The 21,021-nt window shown below is 42.3% G+C and overlaps 2 protein-coding genes across 7 annotated transcripts in view; one reads left to right on the forward strand and one right to left on the reverse strand.

The window, feature by feature from the left end:
- Window positions 1-8,193, forward strand: part of LOC146347422 (uncharacterized) — a 28,719-nt gene extending 20,526 nt beyond the window's left edge. Inside the window, exons 3-6 of the mRNA XM_084850613.1 lie at window positions 5,048-5,164; window positions 5,903-6,007; window positions 7,348-7,555; window positions 7,900-8,193. Coding sequence (XP_084706739.1) covers window positions 5,048-5,164; window positions 5,903-6,007; window positions 7,348-7,548 — 423 coding nt within the window. The 3' untranslated portion in view covers window positions 7,549-7,555; window positions 7,900-8,193. The remainder of the gene's footprint in view (window positions 1-5,047; window positions 5,165-5,902; window positions 6,008-7,347; window positions 7,556-7,899) is intronic.
- A 2,201-nt stretch (window positions 8,194-10,394) lies between these two features.
- NFX1 (nuclear transcription factor, X-box binding 1) overlaps window positions 10,395-21,021 on the reverse strand; it is a 52,714-nt gene continuing 42,087 nt past the window's right edge. For 2 of the 6 annotated variants that reach the window (XM_084850617.1, XM_084850614.1), the window contains 5 exons: window positions 19,621-19,719; window positions 18,318-18,384; window positions 17,833-17,978; window positions 16,520-16,621; window positions 16,141-16,315 (listed from right to left, as the gene is read on the reverse strand). In XM_084850617.1, the coding sequence (XP_084706743.1) occupies window positions 16,240-16,315; window positions 16,520-16,621; window positions 17,833-17,978; window positions 18,318-18,384; window positions 19,621-19,719 (490 nt within the window). In that variant the 3' untranslated portion in view covers window positions 16,141-16,239. Of the gene's footprint in view, window positions 13,484-16,140; window positions 16,316-16,519; window positions 16,622-17,832; window positions 17,979-18,317; window positions 18,385-19,620; window positions 19,720-21,021 lie in introns of those variants that run through there. The other 4 variants (XM_084850615.1, XM_084850618.1, XM_084850619.1 and 1 more) reach the window with 4 other exon arrangements.

Below are 21,021 nucleotides of genomic sequence, written 5' to 3' on the forward strand. Positions count from 1 at the left end.
ATGGCAAACAATGCTAGCGAGAAAAGGAGTCCAAGATGGGTGGGAACTTTTAAAAAAGGAAATTCTCAAGGCACAATCACAAACAATTCCAACAAGAAGAAAAGGTGGAAGACAACAGAAGAAGCCAATGTGGCTTCACAAAAAGCTTAGGGATGACCTGAAAACAAAAAAGGACACATATAGGAAGTGGAAAGAAGGCCAAGTAACAAAGGAAGAGTACAGGCAGGTAGCACAGAATTGCAGGGATGGCGTCAGGAAGGCTAAAGCGGAGAACGAGGTGAGGTTAGCGAGGGATGCTAAAAACAACAAAAAGGCTTTCTTCAGCTACGTGCATAGTAAAAGGCAGAGGAAAGAAATGGTTGTTCAGCTATTAAATAAGGATGGCAAAATGATAACAGATGACAAAGAAAAGGCAGAGGTGCTCAATTCCTACTTTGGCTCAGTCTTCTCCCAAAAGAGGGTCTATGACCCCCCTGGCAAAGGCGAAGTACAGGCTGAAGGGGCAGGATTGCAGCTTGAGATCGACAGGCATATGGTCAAGGAACACCTCATTACTTTGAATGAGTTCAAATCTCCAGGGCCAGATGAACTGCATCCTAGAGTAATAAAGGAACTGGCAGAAGAACTCTCAGAACTGCTGTCTATTCTCTTTGAGAAATCATGGAGGACCGGGGAAGTGCCAGATGACTGGAGGAGGGCTAACGTTGTCCCTATCTTCAAAAAGGGTAAAAAGGAGGAACCTGGGAACTACAGACCAGTCAGTCTGACATCAATCCCTGGGAAAATTCTGGAGCAGATCATAAAGCAATCCATCTGGAAGCACCTTGACAACAATGCCGTGATTACTCGAAGCCAACATGGATTTGTCAAAAACAAGTCCTGCCAGACAAATCTGATCTCATTTTTTGATCAAGTCACCTCCCTTGTAGACCGTGGGAATGCTGTAGACATCATATACCTTGACTTCAGCAAAGCTTTCGACAAAGTGCCCCATGATCTCCTGATGAGCAAACTTGCTCGAAGTGGGCTAGATGAAACAACGATCCGGTGGATCCACAGTTGGCTACAGAATCGGACTCAAAGAGTGCTTATCAATGGGACCTTCTCAAGCTGGGGAGAGGTAACGAGTGGGGTACCGCAGGGCTCAGTCCTGGGCCCAGTGCTCTTCAACATTTTTATTAATGACTTGGAGGAGGAGGTGCAGGGAATGCTGATCAAATTTGCAGATGACACAAAATTGGGAGGGATAGCTAATACTTTGGAAGACAGAAACAAAATTCAAAGTGATCTGGATAGACTGGAGTGCTGGGCAGAAAACAACAGAATGGCATTTAATAGGGACAAATGCCAAGTTCTGCACCTAGGAAAAAGAAACCAAATGCACAGTTACAAGATGGGGGATACGTGGCTCAACCACACTACGAGCGAGAAGGATCTTGGAATTGTCGTCGATCACAAGCTGAATATGAGCCAACAATGTGATGTGGCTGCAAAAAAGGCAAATGCTATTTTGGGCTGCATTAATAGAAGCATCGCTTCCAAATCCCGGGAAGTACTAGTTCCCCTCTACTCAGCACTGGTTAAGCCTCATCTGGAGTACTGTGTCCAGTTCTGGGCACCACACTTTAAGAAGGATGCAGACAAGCTGGAGAGGGTTCAAAGGAGGGCAACAAAGATGATCAGGGGACTGGAAACAAAGGCCTATGAAGAGAGACTGAAAGAACTGGGCATGTTTAGCCTTGAGAAGAGAAGACTGAGGGGAGATATGATAGCACTCTTCAAGTACTTGAAAGGTTGTCACAGAGAAGAAGGCCAGGATCTCTTCTTGATCATCCCAGAGTGCAGGACACGGAATAATGGGCTCAAGTTACAGGAAGCCAGATTCCGGCTGAACATCAGGAAAAACTTCCTGAGTGTCAGAGCAATACGGCAATGGAACCAATTACCTGGGGAGGTGGTGGGCTCTCCCACACTGGAGGCCTTTAAGACGAGGCTGGACAGCCATTTGTCAGGGATGCTCTGACTTGGATTCCTGCATTGAGCAGGGGGTTGGACTCGATGGCCTTGTAGGCCCCTTCCAACCCTACTATTCTATGATTCTATGACTGCCTGAAGTCTGGAACCCATGGACATGACCAAATGCTGCGTTTCCTCCCTCGAGATGCTTTGCCAGGCCTTTACTGCAGCTGCCTTCAGCTGCTGCTTGTTTGTGGGTCTTTCTGCCCTCAGTCTTGTCTTCAGTAAGTGAAAAGCATGCTGTATTGGGTGGAGATCAGGTGACTGACTTGGCCATTGAAGAACATCCCACTTCTTTGCCTTCAGAAACTCTTGGGTAGCTTTTGCTGTATGTTTTGGGTCATGATCCATCTGCAATACGAAGTGGCGTCCTATTGGTTTGGCAGCATTTGGCTGAATCTGAGCAGAAAGTATAGCCCTATACACTTCAGAATTCATCCTGCTGCTTTTATCAGCAGTCAGGTCATCAATAAACACCAGTAACCTGGTTCCATTGGCAGCCATACATGCCCATGCCATAACACTGCCTCCACCATGTTTGACAGATGATGTGGCATGCTTTGGATCATGAGCTGTTCCTTTCCTTCTCCTTACTTTTCTCTTCCCATCATTCTGGTACAAGTTAATTTTGGTTTCATCAGTCCAAAGAATCTTCTTCCAGAACTGGGCAGGCTTTTTTAGGTATTTGCTGGCAAAGGCTAATCTGGCCTGTCTGTTCTTGAGCATTACCAGTGGTTTGCACCTTGTTGTGAAGCCTCTGTATTTACATTCATAAAGCCGTCTCTTGACTGTAGATGTTGACAATGACATGCCTACCTCCGCAAGAGCATTCTTGACCTGGCTAGCTGTTGTGAAAGGGTTCCTCTTCACCATGAGCAGAATTCTGCAGTCATCCACTTTAGTTGTCTTCTGTGGTCTTCCAGGCCTTTTGCTGTTGCTGAGCTTGCCAGTTAGTTTGGAACATCCTGAAAAAGAAGGAATTAACTTGTGCCAGAATGATGAAAAGAAAAAAGTCCCACTGTATTTGCTATCTCTCTGATGGGTTTATGTTGTTTCCTCAGCCTAATGATGGCCTCCTTCACTCGCCTGGACACCTGCGCACGTTGGGAGTTCCAGTCAACAGCTACCAAATGCAAATGTAACCCTTAGAACCACCTCCAGGCCTTTTATCTGCTTGATTGGTCATGGGGTACCCAGGAAACAGGCCACAACTGGCCATGCAGCTGCTTGTCAGCCATTCGTTTATTTACTTATGGGCCACCAACGATGGGTGTGTGTGTATTAGGGATGTATGAAAGTCACTTACCTTTCCGTGGATTATGTTGATGGTGGGGGGGAGGTGTTCCGTCCCTCCTCCCGGAATCCTCGACGGGGGGGAGGCGATCCGTTCCTCCCCCCCGGAATCCTCCATGGCCGGCTGTGCTCCGCGGCAGCTCCGCGGAGCAGCCGGCCAGGCCCAGGCCAGAGCCGTCCACAGCCAGATTTCCGGCCGCGGAGGGATCTGGGTAAAAAAAACAACAAACGCGTATGCAAATGGCAGCGGCTACGGCCGCCGCCATTTGCATTCCTTATTTTTGGCCGTCTTAGTCTATGTAAATATTTACGTAGACTATGACGGCGAAAATAAAGGGGAACGCAAATAGCGTAGCGGGCGCTATTTGCATCCCTTTTTGATTTGCTGTTTTAGCCTACGTAAATATTTACGTAGGCTAAAACGGCGAATCAAAAAGGGACGCAAATAGCGCCCGCTACGCTATTTGCGTTCCCCTTTATTTTCGCCATCATAGTCTACGTAAATATGTACGTAGACTAAGATGGCCAAAAATAAGGAACGCAAATGGCGGCGGCTGTAACCGCTGCCATTTGCGTATGCGGTTTTTTTTTTTTACCCAGCCATGATAGGCTACGTAAATCTTTACGTAGCCTATCACGTCTTGTAAAAAAAAAAAATAACCCCGACAAGACTGCAAATGGCAGTGGCGGCAGCCGGTCGGAAGACCAGCTGCTGCCGCCGCCTGGAATATCCGCCGCAGGTAGGTCTCGTCCCGGGGGGGATCCGTGGGGGTGGGGGGTGGTGGCAGGCCATTCCGCCATGGAGTTCGGGGGGCCGAATGCACTGGCATTCAGCCTCACCGAGATCTGTGGCGGAATTCTCTGACATCCCTAGTGTGTATGCCACTGGCTGTCCTTTCTGAATGGTTAGTGCCCCACTTTTGTCAAACCCCTTGAATTACAGTTGAAAGCCCTGACTTCGCTCCCGTCTGGGTGTGTTTCCTTTCAACTTCAATGTGGTGGCGTACAGAGGTCAACTGCCAAAACAGTTATCCTTGTTCCAATATTTCTGGCCCTGACTGTATATACATATACATACAGTATGTATGCATGTACGTATGTATGTATATACATGCAATCATTAGAGGATTTGGGGTGAGGTGCCACTTATAAAGCCCTATGCAACTCAGGACCAGGCTACCTCAAGGAATGTCACTCTGTATACTACAATCTTCAGGGGTGGTCCTGCTGTCTGCACCGCATCCTCCAGCTTTCTGTGTGGCAGTGACACAGAAACTGCTATCAGTTGAAATGAAAACTTCAAGCCAAATTATTCTTCACAAAAATGTATCTTAGTTAGAATGTCATTTTTCCTACACTCTGCTGTTCTACCTATTAGGCATACATGTCCACCTACTGGGGGTTATTGCTAAAAAGTATGTGTTGGAATAACTACCATGAGATATTTAGCACTCCTAATAATCCATGGAGAGTTGTCAAACAATAACTACTTGAATTTTCTTCTCATTAACTACCTAGAACAAAGTCTAAATTGGTGTTACTTGTTTATAAATGAATTCTTATCCAATTCTTCTGCAGATGGCAGATCTTATCCCTTTAATTGCACTGTGAATGTTCTGAGAACGTACATGTCTGAAACACCATTGAGTGTAAGTCTCATGTAGTGCATCACAGCCCTTCACTTCAATGCAGTCCAGTGTGCTTTCTTCCCTCATACTATCTTTATATTTCATTGAAGGCACCAGCCGGCAACACTGACTTTGAGAGACCGGCAGACTCAACTAGGAACTGGAACATTTTGGGGATTCTTCACACGCAAGGAAAAAGAGTCATCATACAACCAGTTGCCTTCCTAGTAAGAGAAATGTTAATGTAACTTTCCCGATGGATGAGACACCTCAGTCAGTCATCTAACTCAGGGTTCAGCAGACTTCACACATGCAGGAACAACTTTAGTTTTTTATTAGAACCCCGAGATCCACCATCCAAAGCCTGGTGCAAAGACATACCCTTACAATTAAAAAATTGTTTTGTGTATCAGAATTAAACAGAACTCAGTCTCTCCACACAAAATTCCACTCCTAGTTCTCCCACCCGCTCAGCCTTTTTAAAAATGTAAGCAGTATAACTTAGGGTCAGAGAGGGGAGTAATTTTGTTGCTGCTACTGTTAAATATTTTTGAATCAGAAATCCTTGCCAATCTACTGCAAAGTAATGCAAGATCTACCAATAGATCCAGAGCTACCCCTTGCCCAGCCCTGACATGCAGCATCTTAATTTATAAACTTGATGTTCTGTTTTGACCAATTGATGCGGAAACTGGTATTTTTTTCTTCATCCTAGTTTACAGAAAGCCTGTAAATTAGCATTGGAAGCAGACAAGGGGAAAATAATGGCTACTTCAAATTTCAGAGGGAACCTTCACTCTTTGAACTCAGTGATAGACAAGTGTTTGTTTAAATTTAGTCTTTTAAGATTGCATTCTTAATGACAATGATCCTGACAGTAGTCATCACCTCTATACCTTATTCCCATCATATGAGTGTTATGTGAAGTACCATGCACTCCATTCATATTTGTACTTTTGTGACAGTGGCGACCTTTATTAAATGAAAGGCATGGCTATGGCTCAGTACGTCAGTATGGAGATCAACGATCCATGTTGCGTCTGCCTTCACCTTCTGCAGCTCCATCTAAGGTAGGAACAATCCTGACAGCAAGGTGAATTATAGCCCAGTGTAATGGTATCACCTTACATTTCACTAGATGTGCTCATGCTTATGGACAAATGAGCAAGTAGGTTTTTCATAAAGGGGGTGGGTCTACTTTTTATATAAAAATGAACACTTGGGGGAGGGGAGCAAACCACCCCCTGCCTTAATTCTTCCTCCTTTGTTGCTTTAAGCTGTCCCCCCCCCCCCCCAGCTCACTTCTGTGGAACAATTTCTTAAAGGAGTAGAGCACCATGAGGTAAAGTAGGGGAAGGGGCTGGATTTCACTCCCTCCCCCCATACACCCATTTTGATATTGTACCTGGTGTAAGCAACACAGAGATATAGAAATTTTTTTTATATATATTTATAGGGCTAAATGGAATAGGTTTCTTGGACTGAAAAAGATAGCACCGATACAGCTGGTGTCTTCTCTTGAGTACAGATCTGCCTTCAAAAACATTCCATCAGGCATAACAGTCTGAAAGTGCTGTTCCTTATTGTAGATATTTTGATCACACGTCACACTTTTCTGCTGCTTACATTGGTTTCATTTTGTATTAATTGAACTGTTTAGCTTTATTTTGTCATTCTCTTGCTCCATTCCATCTTTTCTTTCCCTTGCTTTTCTTATGACTTCATGTTTTCCACATAATTGCACCAGATTACTAGAATTCTCACACTCCCGGAAGTCCCTTGAAACCTTTCACTGCTTTAAGAAGTTACTGAAATGCCCATCTCAATTAATTTTTGCCTTTCTTCCTTTGGCTTTCTACCTGTGTATTGATCATCTGCAGGCCAGGTTTGCCTTGCTTTTATAGATATTTAAAAACAAGTAGGATTAGTAATTCATACAAGACCAACACTCTACAAGCCTAGTTCTTGATACTGATGCTGATATTCCTCATTAATTAGCTCTTTTCCAGTACTACTGGCTTTGATTGGCCAGAATGATGTGTGTTTCTCAGGATGCTACCATCTTAAGAGTCTAAGACTTTTGTGCACACACGTACACACACACACACACACACACACACACGCTTTTATTACATTTTGTGAAAAATGAAAGCTTGCAAGGTGAACATAATAACTCAAGCATTAACCTAGCCCAAAGTCTTTCTATGATCTACACGAGATCCAAAAGGTATTTCCCCCTTTCATAATGAACTACCATGTATCTTGTGTATTGCCACGTGCAAGCTAGCTGATGGGACGTAATGTAACTTTTAAATCTAGCACTAAAATCAATTTCCTATGACAAAACCAGACGTATTCTTTACTGCACCAGTTCCCTCCCCCGCTTCTTCTCTTGACTTACCTTGTGCAGGAAGCTGAAGTGGAACTGTCAGCGCTCCAGAACAGAGTCTGCCTCAGAACCTCTTCAAGACCCTTTAACTCTACCATCCTCAAATTCTTGGATCCTGAAATGGAAATGGGGAAGCAAATATCACCACTGCGTCTCCAGAGACTGAGAAGATCATCTCAGTGTGCCTTCCAAGGACAAGCTTTATGGACAAGATCTTCATGACTTTAATGTAAAACACTCCAGACATGCCATAGGGGATTGCTTTTCTGTTGGAGATGTTTCTAGTGCTGAACCACAAATTCTATACAGTATATAGAATTTTTGATATTAGATACTGGATATTTTGTCTGAGTGAACATTTCTGTATTATATGTTTTTTGTTTTCTCTTTAAATGCTTTTGCTCAAGTTTGATTGGATGGTGGCAGAGAAAGTAAATGGACAATCTTGATGTCTCATGAACTATAGGGATGCTGATAGAAACTTGAGACACCATTGAGGATAATCTAGATTTTCATGCTCTTTGAAATCAGAAGCATTGTCATTGTAACACTCTCATATTATTTCCCACTTAGTTTTCAGTTTACCTGCACTCTACTAGGACAGAGGACTTGAAAACACCACTAAGATGCTTCACCATGTATTGGCTCCAGGAATGAGCTGATAAGATCAACTGCAACACCTTCATGGTAATGGACTTGCCTCTGTCAGCACTTCCCCGTCAGCACTTGCCCATTTTGCCATCATTTTCTCTGCAACAATGTCTGTCATATCCTTCCTACAGACTTTCAACTATCTTAGTATTAAAAAAAAAAAATTCTTCCTCTTTTAGTTGCTTCTGAATTTCAATAAAGTAGTGAGTTTCTGGCAGCCCCAATTCTTTTCTGCATCATCTCTGCTTGTTTCCTTGGGCACTCTGAAGGATTTCCTTTATTCAAATAGCAAAGGATGGACCTCACACAGCATGCATGTGAACTACATGCTGTAGCTTGATCTGGAAAGCAGAAAAAACGTTTTGCAGCACCTAAGGATACAATCACTGCATCATTTTGGTGTGCTTGAGTCTTCTGCTGAAATTGATTCACATTTTCAGCCCTTTTCAAGGCTGAGTTGGGGTTTCCTACAGCTTATATCCCATCAGTCAACCTTAGAGGAAAGACAACCTGGCCAGGAGGAAAGAGGCTAAGAATGGATGCTTTTGCTTTCTCCTAGATCGGTGGTAGACAACATGAGGCCCAGGAATACAAGCATGCCTCTGGTCAACCTACCCCTCCCACTTTAATGACAAAGCAACAAATGTTGTTACCAGCAAATGGGATTATTTCAAAGCAAAGCAATGGCCTTCTACCACTGCCATCTTCATTTCCCATGAATGCCTCTGGGCCGCATGTGGTGTTCAGAGACATTGTTAGGAAATAAAGATGGCAAGCAGTGACTTCTTCTGCAGTGCACCCAGCCATGAAAAAAAAAAATGGGGGAAAGAGGACACTTCTCACTGCTGTCTGGTAAGCTGGAGAGGCTAGAGAGAGCAATAGGGGGCTAGGAAGGACTACTGTAAGCTTGGGTAGGGTAAGAAGCCAGCAGGGACTAGGGGAGAAAGTAGTGAGAAGCCGATGAGGCTGGGAGCCAGTTGGCAGTAACCTGGGGGGGGGTTGGGGAGGGTTATGTGCTTGTATCTTTGAATGGATGGGGGCTGCATGGGTGTGCGAGAAAGGGTTTAGGGGTGATCCAGAGGGTTTTTTTTTTTTTAGGAAACCTGAGAGTGGGTGTGGCTTTTCATGTGCTTGCAATGAGGGAGTGTGTGCGCGTGTGTGCGCACATGTGAGAGAGACAGACAGAGTCTATGTGTATGGGTGATGAGCCGGGGCGACAGAGATAACAAGATGGGGGGAATGAGCTGGCTGGCTGAGAGAGGGGGAAGAAAGTTTGCTTTCTGTGAAATGGGTTTCTGTTGGCACAGAAAGCTGTGGTTTCAAAGGAGTACTTTTGTGTTCTGCTTTGTACTTAAGTCTTTTGAGCAGATTATTTGTCCTCTGTGGCTAGCCATGCCTCCATGGCTAGCCAGTTTCTCACGTTGCCCTGGACAGTTTCTCAAACTGTCAAGCGTGCCCGAAGAAGACCCAAAGGTTTGGAGATCCAATGAATGGCTGTCATTCCATTCTGTGGGGGAAAATGAAGTGCTGCACTAGGGCTGGGAGGACATTGTTGCTGTAGAGGCAAAACCTACCCAGCAATCCAAACACCATACGGCCCAACCTCCAGTGGCAAGAGCCCTATGGGGACTATATGTTTGTGCACATACAATGTACCTGTACAGATAATTGTTATGGAGCTGAAAATTTCCCACTACTTCATGTTTAGAAGGAAAATTTTCTATGCATTGTTTTATAAAAATAATTAATATAATGAACACAATACAACCCAAGCTGGGCAATGGAATGGATACAATTCTAGTTAAATGTGAAATAAAAAGTTAATAAAGCTTTAATTTGAATATTTAAATCACACAAAGTGCACTTTATTGAATCCCCCCTCCTATTTTAGTTCAACTATCTTTGGAAAAACTACTCAGGAATTTATATAGCACTAGGTCCTAGGTCATAATCTGAAGGCACATGAGGCAACCACCTTGCTGAAGCTAAGCAGGTCTGGGTCTGGTCAGTGCTTGAAGGGGAGATCACCTGGGAACCACATGTAGCCACCTTGAGTTCCACAATGGAAGAAAGGTGGGGTATAAATGCAATGAATGAATATAGCACATAAAATTAACATGACTTTAATTTTTTTTTTTAGTTTTGGTTGCTAAATTAAGTCAAATATGTTAAATCAGGTCTCCATTAATTTAGGGTAGTGGAATGTTTTCCTATTCCAAGTTTCCTGGAAAACCCACATTACTGGCAGAATACACAGAAATACAATAAATAAAGCTTCACTCCACCAGAACCGTACCCATCATGATGGGCATTTTGTCTTGTATTAAAAACAAGCAGCGTTTAATGCCACTTCTGGCATTAAATGTCTAAAGATGCAGGCAAGTAAGATCTAAAATCACGTAACTGAAGGTTGTTTTGAAATACGTGACTAATATCTTTAATTCAAGTCATGACAGCCAGCACTTGTAAAAGAACATCCATTTGAACTTTCAAACTTTATTACAGATTTATAAAGTCAGGTAGTTATTACACCATTGAACTTGAAAGCAAGCAGGTTGTGTGTTTGTGTATATAAAGATTCAACAAGTAAGTTATTAAAAACCAATCATAAATCGATATTCTTTCACTTTCATCATGAAGTACATCATGAGAAATGGCATAAGGAATGGTTTCCATGGTGATTTTCACAATTTTAGATTACACACAAATCAATGCACATACAGCACTGAGTAATCCAAGCAGTTTTAGATATATGTAATTATTACCAAGTGTCTGTCCTGAAATTCCACCTGCACCTATACCAAACTGCCTTGTTCATAATTGCAAAGTGTTTTCTTCTACAAGACTTATTGCAAACAGACTTCTCTCAATTAAGATACCAAAAATGCAAAAACCAAATCATAAGTGAATGAGAACTGAAATTTCAAAACAGCTGAGAGCTCATCTCCATATAAGACATCATACCAAGATTGTGCAAAACCAGCTAAGAAAAATACCAGTTTAATTCCTTAATGTTTACATGGCACTTTTCACCAAGCGACAGCAGAACCACCAATCACTTTAAAACCACAATCGACATAAATGAAAACCACTAAGTATTAAAAATGAATAAATGTTTCTCCGCTCATGGGACCTGATCAAGAGAGTTCACACACAAAAGGGTGTTCCTCCTAATTAGCACCACTTGCAGTAGTACCCATCAGTTTATGCAGATGTGAAAACCCTGTCTAGAAGAGATGGACAGAAATGTGCATCTACGTTATATTTGGTTGGATAAGCACAGAACTCCACATCCACATGGGATCTGACGGATCCACTCATTGACAGGTATTTGTTGTCTTACCTGTACATAGCATCCTCCTTTGCGCATATGTCTGCAAACTGCCCGGGAAATATGTGTTGATGGGCAGCCTTATGATTTAATAAAAACTGACGTCTACGGGATGGGGGCATGAGAACTGTTGTGTGTGTGCAAAGACCCTATCATGCAGGAAACCAACTCTTTGATTGTAATAACAGTGGTACAGATTCACTTACACGTATAGAAAAGGGAGTGGGTTCCCCCTTGGGAATATTTGGAAAAGGCACAATTGTGCTCAATGTTTAGGCATTTTGATGATAAATCCAAGTAATTATTTGCCTCTGCTCTATGAAACAAAATTCCCTGTTCCCTCTGATGAAACATGTCCAGAATGCTAGGCAACGTTGTAATGGGCTAGTTAGATAATGTGTACGTGAACAGCAGGTAAACCAATCTTCAAAGTGCAGAATATTAGGTGTAAACCTATTATAGACCACTGCAATCCTATACCTCTGTGTACAATGTCTTTAAAATTCTATTAGGATAGTGGATTTCGCCCCTTTTCATGTTACAATTTTTAGCATAAAGAATCCTGTTCAAATCACTCCTCTGATTCAAGTCACCAAAAATTTCTACTTGCACGTATTCACAAGCCAGATATAGGTAGCCCAGTGTAAACACTGGTACTGATGTAATTATGAATTTCAGTATTAGAGGTTTCCCACAAGGAGAAGGTAAAACAGATGATGGTACATATATGCCTGCATCTTACAGCAGGAAGGGTGTTAAGGGAATTTAGAGGTTCCAACAGGACTCTGTTGGCTAAAAAAAGTACCTGAAATGAAATATAAAGCCCAACAGCCATATTCAGTGGCCCCTTGACCACAATTTCTTCTTGCACTAAGAAGAATCAACTTAAATCCAGTTTGTTTACCACTGCAAGCAAAGCATAATTCTATACACTACCCAATATTGTTGACAAGCTGCACTAGGCTGAAACTGTTCCGGAATTATCTCTTGTAACACTTTATGATTTAAAAGTTGGTTTTGATAATTTCATCTAGAACCATCATATAATCTGAACTCTTCATTCACATTTCACTAATAATAAATCCATTACATGTTTCTTTCAGATGCAATTTATTAATGATAGTAGCCCCTTTCAGATGTTCTTCCCTCATGTTTGTGTGGGGAGAGGGTGGGACCACACCTGATTGCCCTGCCCCGTGTCCTCAACAGGGGCAGGGCCAACAAGTGCAGCCCCACTCCGATGTCGTGTGTGTGTGTGTGTGTGTGTGTGTGTATGGGGGAGGGGGAAGAAGGTCTGAAGTGGAAAGCCTGCGCTACATCTACAATCAGGGTTCTAAATCATGAGCGGGGCTGTGTATGTAATGCAGGCAACCCCACTTCAGATCTTCCCACCCGATGTGTGTGGGGTGGGAAGAAATGAGGGGGCAGGTGGGAAGAAATGAGGTGGAAAGAAATGAGGGGGCAGGTGGGAAGAAATGGGGTGGGAAGAAATGAGGGGGCACTTGCCAGCAAGTGCAGCCCCACTCTTTCCTTCACGTGACTGTAATCGTGAGTGGTGATCACCTGAGTAGGGCTGTTGTTTCATCTAGTCTTGTATCAAGACAAAAAGTGTATAATCCTGATGAGAAAGAATCCACTTGTTTTCTATAGCAGAATGTGTTAGACATCACTTGTTAAAATTGCTTGTAGTTTTGCATTACTCAAAGATTTACGTCAGAAGCTGGCTATGGATGCACATATACAATTCTCACCACATTCTATTAGCAAATATGCTCATCCACCAAAAATCAGTTATACAGACCAGGTTCACACGATCACAGATGGAAAATAAGCCACCATGGCTTATTTACCCTCCCTGCGCGAGCTGGTTGTGAGCCTCCTAATTAGCGTAATTACCCTCACCGGACGTAGGTTGTCATGATGTGATCATGCAAACCTGCCCATAGTTTTATCTCAACACATAGAGGGTTATTAAGTGATGAAGAATGTAATTTCATCTGTCGTTTCCATGATGAACTTTCAATACACCAAGTTGAATGCATTTTGGACACACCAGCAGCTTCACTTCCACTTTCAAACAGCATAATTATACATTCATCTCTTCAATCCTGTACATCAAAGTAGTCAATCACGGGCTCCTCTTTGAATCCTCTCTCAATGTGGCTACTCCCATGCCTGAAACACAATAAAATGATTTTTTTTAATGTATGGAGAAATGAAAGTGCAAAAGTTTTGTGTGAAAAGGGAAATTTGGTCTTACCTAGGAATTCCTAGGTAATTCCTGCCACTGTGAACATGCATGCGCGCATTTTACACTTGGATGGGTTGCTCTACCCCACCATCACTGAAAACAGAAATTATCTGCTAAGACTGAAATTTTCTACAGTGATGCTGGATAAGGAGGGATTAACATAGTGTTACACTGAGACTACCTTCTGGAACACTCTTCTGCCATATGCTGCATCAGCCAAAGACAACAAGACAATATTGTGTGGTTAATAGCTGTCTTACAGGTGGTAAAGATTGGAAATCTGCTTCTACTTCCTGACAGGACCAGTATATATTTGGACAACTATGTATTTGTGAGCTACAAGGTTTGTGGCTGAGGTTACGGCTGAAAATTGTATAGATTCTAACCAAGAGTCAGGTAAGTATGCTGTAGATAGGAAGAATTTATGTTGATCATTTTAAACTTCTTTGGGGAGATCACTTTAAACTTCTTTGGGGAGATCTATTTGTACTTGTATTAAGCTGCCTACCCACCAGTATTCATTCAGCATATTGTCTGCCACAGAATCTCCTAGCACTTACAAAGGAAGCTTCAAATTCCCTCTTGAAGGCACCTTGAATAACTTTTGTTACATAAATTCCTGGGAAGGCTGTAATTGTCAGCTAAAATTATGGAAGTAGTGCTCAGGGGAGCCACTGGGGCACCAACTAAGTGCGTCTTTAGTGTTTCCATAACAAAGGCAGCATCTAGACTTTGGATGTCAATCTATAAACCGTCTAGCCACATGCCCCTTGGAACTACCCATTCTGATTTAAGCCATTAAAAATGCAGCACACAGGATTGTTCGGGATTTAAGAACGCCCTAGGGAAAGGCTACATCACAGCACTTGACCTACTGTCCACCCACCAGAACCACCACCCTCGGCTCCTCAGCAAGCTCTAAGATCTGATTACTTTAAGCAGGACCTCTGGAAAAGAGAAGTTTCTGACTCACCCCTTCCACTGGGTACTCTTCTGCCAAGAGCCTATGTCAGAACGGTTGCCAACTACTAGGCACTGATCCATGAGTAGGCTACATGGTCTTTCAGCTGTAGGCAAAATAGTGAAACTAAATTGCCTCAGCCTAGAGTGTTTGGACAGGATCTCAGGATCCATGATCTGGGAAGGTTAAGAAGTGACCTGCCTGAGCAGTTAGAAGAGCAGTTGCAGGTGGATCTGTTCCTTTCTTGATGTCCCTTGCTCTGAGATGTGAAACCTCCACATTATCTGAGGGGGACCTTCAGTTAATTTAAAGAACTCTGAGACTATGGATACATTTATCTCTTTAAGATACAAGGTGCTTGGGCCCAGGTAAAGAGGACACAACTTTGCCCTTAGATAACTCTGGTTCCATGGGGCTGCTGCTAATCTCAGCTATACTTTCTGCCTGGATTCTGTTAACCAGGCAGGGCCTCTCTAAGAGTTGAGGGGAGGCCCTTCTCATTGTTGTCATTTGCATGTCACCCTGCTCGCCGGCCAAGAGGAAGTTCTATCACATCAGTCAAGACTGTCCAACACTGTCCAACACCTACTTTAAACTTGTCAGTAAGTAGCTCATGCTTATTTATCTAAGTTTTTCCAGTGAAGAGTATGAGTGCTCTCTAATTCAAAACTACAGGGAATTTTGAAGGTAGTACAATTCGAACACACCATAGATTTTACCATTCTATACATCAGATGCTGCCTTCTTGATCCTGTACTAAAAAATCTGTCCAAGCATCTAAAGGAATAAACAGCTCTTTATCATGCTTCTGGTAACTGGAGAAAAGCAAACGTAATTCAAAACTAGCAAAACTGCAAATACAGTTAACCGAATTCTACCTATTTATATGAAAATAAAGCACTGTGGAGTGACTGAATAAGATCTCTATCAAATAGCAGAAAAGCTTCAAGCTACTATATCACAGTAAAAAGGTAGCTAATGAAGGGTTTTAGGCACACTTTATGTACTAAAACTCTGTCAAAGCATGTAAAGAGTACAGTATATTATACTACTGATGAATAAATCAGAAGGATAACTAAAACTAGCAAGATTTGCAGTTAAAATTAAGCTAGGACTTAATAATAACTTGCATTTTAATAAAAACTTGCATTTTAATGCAAGCCCATTATAAGCATCGACTTCTATAGACGAACAAGCAGAAGTCAATACAAATATTTCCTCCTGCTTTGAGAATCTCCAATGCAATTTCCAGCAGCCTGGGGACCAATTTTGCCCTTGCCCTGGAACCCACTGGGGTCCTCACAACTTGGTGGCGTGGCATCATGAGCAGAAAAAACAACTGGAGGTTTGCTGCCAAAATCTGGTGGTGTTGTGGCAAAGAAGGCCTATTTAACTTTGTTTTAAAGCTAAATAGGCCCTCTTTGCCGCTGTTCTTGCGCCACCACATTTCGGGGGCAAACCGCCAATTGTTTTTTCTTTTTTTGCTGCTGCAGCAAATTCACCAACGGTGGGGGCAGTGGGGGCTGCACAGAAGGGGAGAGGGGTCGCATGTGGCCCACCTGTTGCCCTTTCCTGTCCTAAACACACATCTCTGCACCATTTCCTGCATACCTGAGAATGCTTCCTTTATGCTCCTCCACACAGACTGGAGTCACACCACAACAACATAGGGACCATGTTAGGATGGTGCTGCCCAGCATGCCACTCCCTTTCAAATGATTAGGCTCTGGGCAATGCAAGGTATTTCCAGGTCAACCAGAGGCACCCTCTGCCAAGCATGTTGTTTTTGAGCGATCTGGAAATAATATGGGTCACATGGTGACTGTTCCCTTGAGTAAGGAAATGCATTGGGGAGAAACATGTTCACACAAGCAGTACGATGGACTGTGCTGTACTGTCAGCTGGGCAACTTGCACATGAACGCATCCAGTGTCAATCCAAGAGAAACCATAGGTAAAAATACATCAAACCAACACAAATACCTGAAAGTAGTACTTACTTCTCTGATTGTTTGTGATGAGGAATAGGTGGTGGGGGCCTAGTCTGCCTCTCCTTGGTAAGTAACGATGTCAGAGTAACTGCTGGGCAAACTGATTTCCCTCTAGAAAAAGGAAGCCATAACATGAATGAGCTTTGTCTTAAGATACCTACATGACTGCAGCTAGACTGGACTTATCATTCCTTCAGCCAGTAACTATAACAATAAAAGAGGATATGTATCTGTCAGCGCCGTAACACCAAGACCATGAAATCTAGATACCTGAAATTTGGCATGCGTACTAAGGGGACCTAGGTGGTGTACCTTGGGGTTATTTGATTTTTTAAATGCATTAATTTTCATTAATTTAAATGTGTCTGTTTGAAACCTGCAGTACCAACTTCAGTCAGTAGGTGGCAGACTTTACACATAGCTTTGCAGTCAATACAGTTTGAAACTGGGGGAGTAGTTAGAGGTACCGAGTTACACAGCTTCGTACCGAGTTACACAGCTTCCCCCTCTACCCTGCTGTGCAGTACCCCCCCCGCCCCCTGGGAAAGGAGTCGACAGACTTCTCCCTCAGGGGCTAAAGAGGTGCACTACGTCAGGGCTGTGCCTAGGGTGCTGGCAGGTGTGGCTTCACTCAGATGAGCCAGCCACAACATGTCCACCTCTGACAGCTGTGTAGCTTTGCTTGAAGCCTTTGCTGTCTTGAATCAAGAACTATTCCAACCCATACGAAGTTGGGTCCACTTTCTAGTTTTGAAATACGAGAGTTTTGAAGGGGAAAGCATTTTGTTAATATAGATCTCTTCACACAAGAAACTCACAGGTTAGGATAATGGTTTCATTTAATATCATTCATCGTTTGGAAATACCAGTAAGCACTTCTGTCATACAGAGAAATTCTTTGACAAACACCAAAAAGTGCAATACTGAGACACAGAAACAGAGGTTTTACCAATAAGACGACAGACAAGTCTACAGAGTCCATAAACATTTGGGTTGGGGGAGGCTGTGTAACTAACTCATGATTCTTAGGTTGACTGTTGCTTTATATGAAAATGTAGGTTGATGCCAATTATTACACTGTTCAAATATGTAAAAAGAAACTATATGAACTGAATAGCATTTCTAGCAACAGAAGTGTTCATGGAATATACTTCTCTCAACACAAAATGTTATATTAAAATACCTGTCATATAAATAATGTGTAAGATGTTTACACAGTGGAAATGTAAAAATCAAATTGCTTTAAATATAGCAAATACAAATATTATTGCATTTTAAGGTGATTATTTTGCCACTTATAACAAGAAAATGGAACAACATACTTCACCGCACTGATAACAACATTGCGCTTTGGTTCGTTATCATAGCTCACACTCTCAATGCCGTAAGCCTGAGCAAGCTCATGGATGATTCGGCGGTGTTCTCTGTTCATGGGTGGGAAACAATGGCTCTTCTTTGTATGCTTGCTCTGGATTAGAGAGAGATGTTACCTTTATGAAGATTAGGGAAGATTGAAATATGTAGCTCCTAGATTTCTTTATAATATGGATCTATCTGGCAATGTAGGTAGGACTAGACAATTATCTCCTGTGAATACATATCACTTCTTTGGATCCTGACTATTAACTCCTAACAATAAAAATATTTGATACTAAAGTTCATGTAAGTTTTTATAAATCTACATTAAGTCTCCTCCTCTTAGTTAAAATCTTTAAAAAGCCAATTTTATTTTTGAACACGACTGAAATGCACACACATCTCTTAAAATTAGTATCTTGGAAATAAACAGGTTTTCCCCATTACTAACCTTATTGACTGCTTCTATGAGGGCTTTCATTTCTTTCTCAATTTCACTGACAAACTTTAAATCTTTTCTGAAATAATGAATTACATAATTAACTACAAATACAAGAGACAAGATCAACTGTTATCCACAGCATTTGAAACATACTAAGGATGTTTCCAGCATAATTCAAACAGGGTATCTTCCACTGTTTAAGTGCCATTTCATCATGACTTATTTTAGAGCCATGATAATGTCACGTCTTTCCAGTCTGATTTTTAAAATCTTTTTCCTCTGTAGAAATAATTATTATGCTGGAATGCAATATTCATTGTGGTTTTAGATTCTGATCCATGCTGTTTCATACATATTGAGCATGTTTCATGCAATTCTTCTATGCAGAGGAGAAAAATTATGGAGGAATAGGCCTATAAGAGCATGCAGGTACATGAAATATAAAATCATCCCTTTCTGTATTTTATGTCTGTTAATATTAGGATCAGCACAAATCAGCATTTGGGGGAAGTAGCATAGTCTTTGTGCTAAAGATTCCTTCTGCTTTAACTCTCCGGTAATGTTGTCTGTGATGTTAGCGTGTACATGTGTTTGGGATGACTGATATCGTATATATAGTGACATAATGGGGGGGAAACAACAAAGAGTCTTGGTGGCACCTTAAAGACTAACAAATTTATTCTGGAAAAACCTTTTATGGACACTGTCCACTCCACAAAGCCAGAATGCATTTGTTTGTCTTTAACGTGACAAAAGACTTTGCTATTTTGGCTGCAACAAGCCAACAGCTACCCCTCTGAAAATTATTATAATGGGGAAAATATTCAAAAGCCTCAACAATTTTCTGTGGATTAGCAGGTTACTTTGATGATGATGATGATGATGATGATAGGAACAAACAACAAGCATGCTTGCCCATAACTAAGGGCCAAGCTACCTGTGACAGCAGCAGATCTGTGTCTTCAAGTATGGGTCTGTGCTAATCACAAATAAAGCACTGGGTACAACTGAAGGCACAACAGGAATGTGTAGGCAGGAGGTTCTGAACCTGCTTTCCTGCTCAGTCTATCTCACCAAGGTCCTTTTTCCACCAAGCCAGACTCAGATACTGTAAGTGAGCTGGTTGGAAAGCAGCTACAGAAGAGACACAGCAGGTAGTATCCCACTGATGCTTAAAATACAAGCACCTGCTCGCACTTTCCATGTGATAGGGCAACTTGCTTTTAACAGGGCTGGTCTGCCACCATCACATATAATTTGACCCTGAGCTCCCTGGAGAATACACACAGTACTAAGTATCAATGATACATACCTTCCATCTTCTTTCAAGATATCACTGTACTTGGATGCAGAGGCACGAGCATTAAAAGGATCAGAATTGTCATCAATATGAAGAGCCTCAGCAAACCGCCTATTTATTGAATATTAAAATATATATTATCCAAACACCTGACTACCATCCTATCACATGCCAACATTCAAATAATTCCCAGCATTTTATATGCCATAAGAGACTACCCCACACCACCATCTCTGTGATCTGTCCATACTCTCATCATTGTATAGCAATTACACTACTGAATCTAGTTCTGGGATTTTTTTTTGGCATGATATGGGGAACGCAAAATGATTTCAGTAACTACTGATTCAAAATTATGCCAAATACATGCCCTTTATTTACACAAGCAGTGAATTCCTGTTGACACCTTTGTCATTGTCAGATTACTTCCTGCTGCTGTTTAGACTAACAAAGCACTCCCCTCTGCAGTCTGACCCCAGAGGCTGATGCAATCTGATGGCCCTTGGTGAGCCTCCTATTAGCATGGGTATTGCTCTTATTGAAATCGTTCTGCAGAATGTGGACATGACAAATGGTTGACATACTCACTCCTAAGCACCCTCTCCTGCTGGGCAGAGCCTGATCAGCTCCGCGGTTTTCCAGAGTGCTAAAGGCTATGAAGCAGGGAAGTGGTTTGAATGCAAGTGATAGAAATCTCACTGTGAGTTAGACTGAACACTGCTAAGACCTCTTTACTGCACCTACATTGTAGCAGAGGTGATGGCAAAGAAGCATTACTTCTCTGCCACCACTGCATCACACCCCAACAGAGCTTTTCTGAGTGGTTTAGGGCCTTCTCCAACATGGCCCAGCAAAGAGTCCTGGAGGTACATAGTGTCACACTCGCTAAGCACTTCGAGGATAAATTGCTCACAATTGCCATAACTCTAATGCTTCTACTGTGACAGATCAATCTATGGATGTTCCCAGTTTTCTGTCTATTCTTGTTTTATTGGATACGTTTCAGTTACTGCAGTCTGCGGATAGCACGTATGGCCTGCTACCTGTGCACTCAAACCTTGCTCCTCTTGGCTTATAATATCGATCCAGAAGGTGGTAAATGCCTCTCAGTGAGAGGGGTCAGTTCCAGCCACCTTGAAGGAGGTGACAACGAGGCCGCTCCTAATGCTTATTGATCCAACTGTCACTGGAGACCCAACTGGCCTCTGTGACATCAAGTGCTATTTCTGGCCAGAGAGAGTTTGGCAAGACTTATTAATGCAGTGGTAACCTCCACGATAGGTTACTGTAATGCACTGTACACAGGACTACCCAGAAATGGCAGTTAGTTCAAAATGCAGCTGCAAAGCTGGTAACTGGGACTACTCTCCATTTCCAGGCACAATTCAAAGTGATGGTGCTCATCTTCAGACA

The sequence above is a fragment of the Heloderma suspectum genome, chromosome 4, assembly GCF_057233095.1.
Source record: "Heloderma suspectum isolate Gila_16-S chromosome 4, 16-S_ref, whole genome shotgun sequence".
NCBI classification, from domain to species: domain Eukaryota; kingdom Metazoa; phylum Chordata; class Lepidosauria; order Squamata; family Helodermatidae; genus Heloderma; species Heloderma suspectum.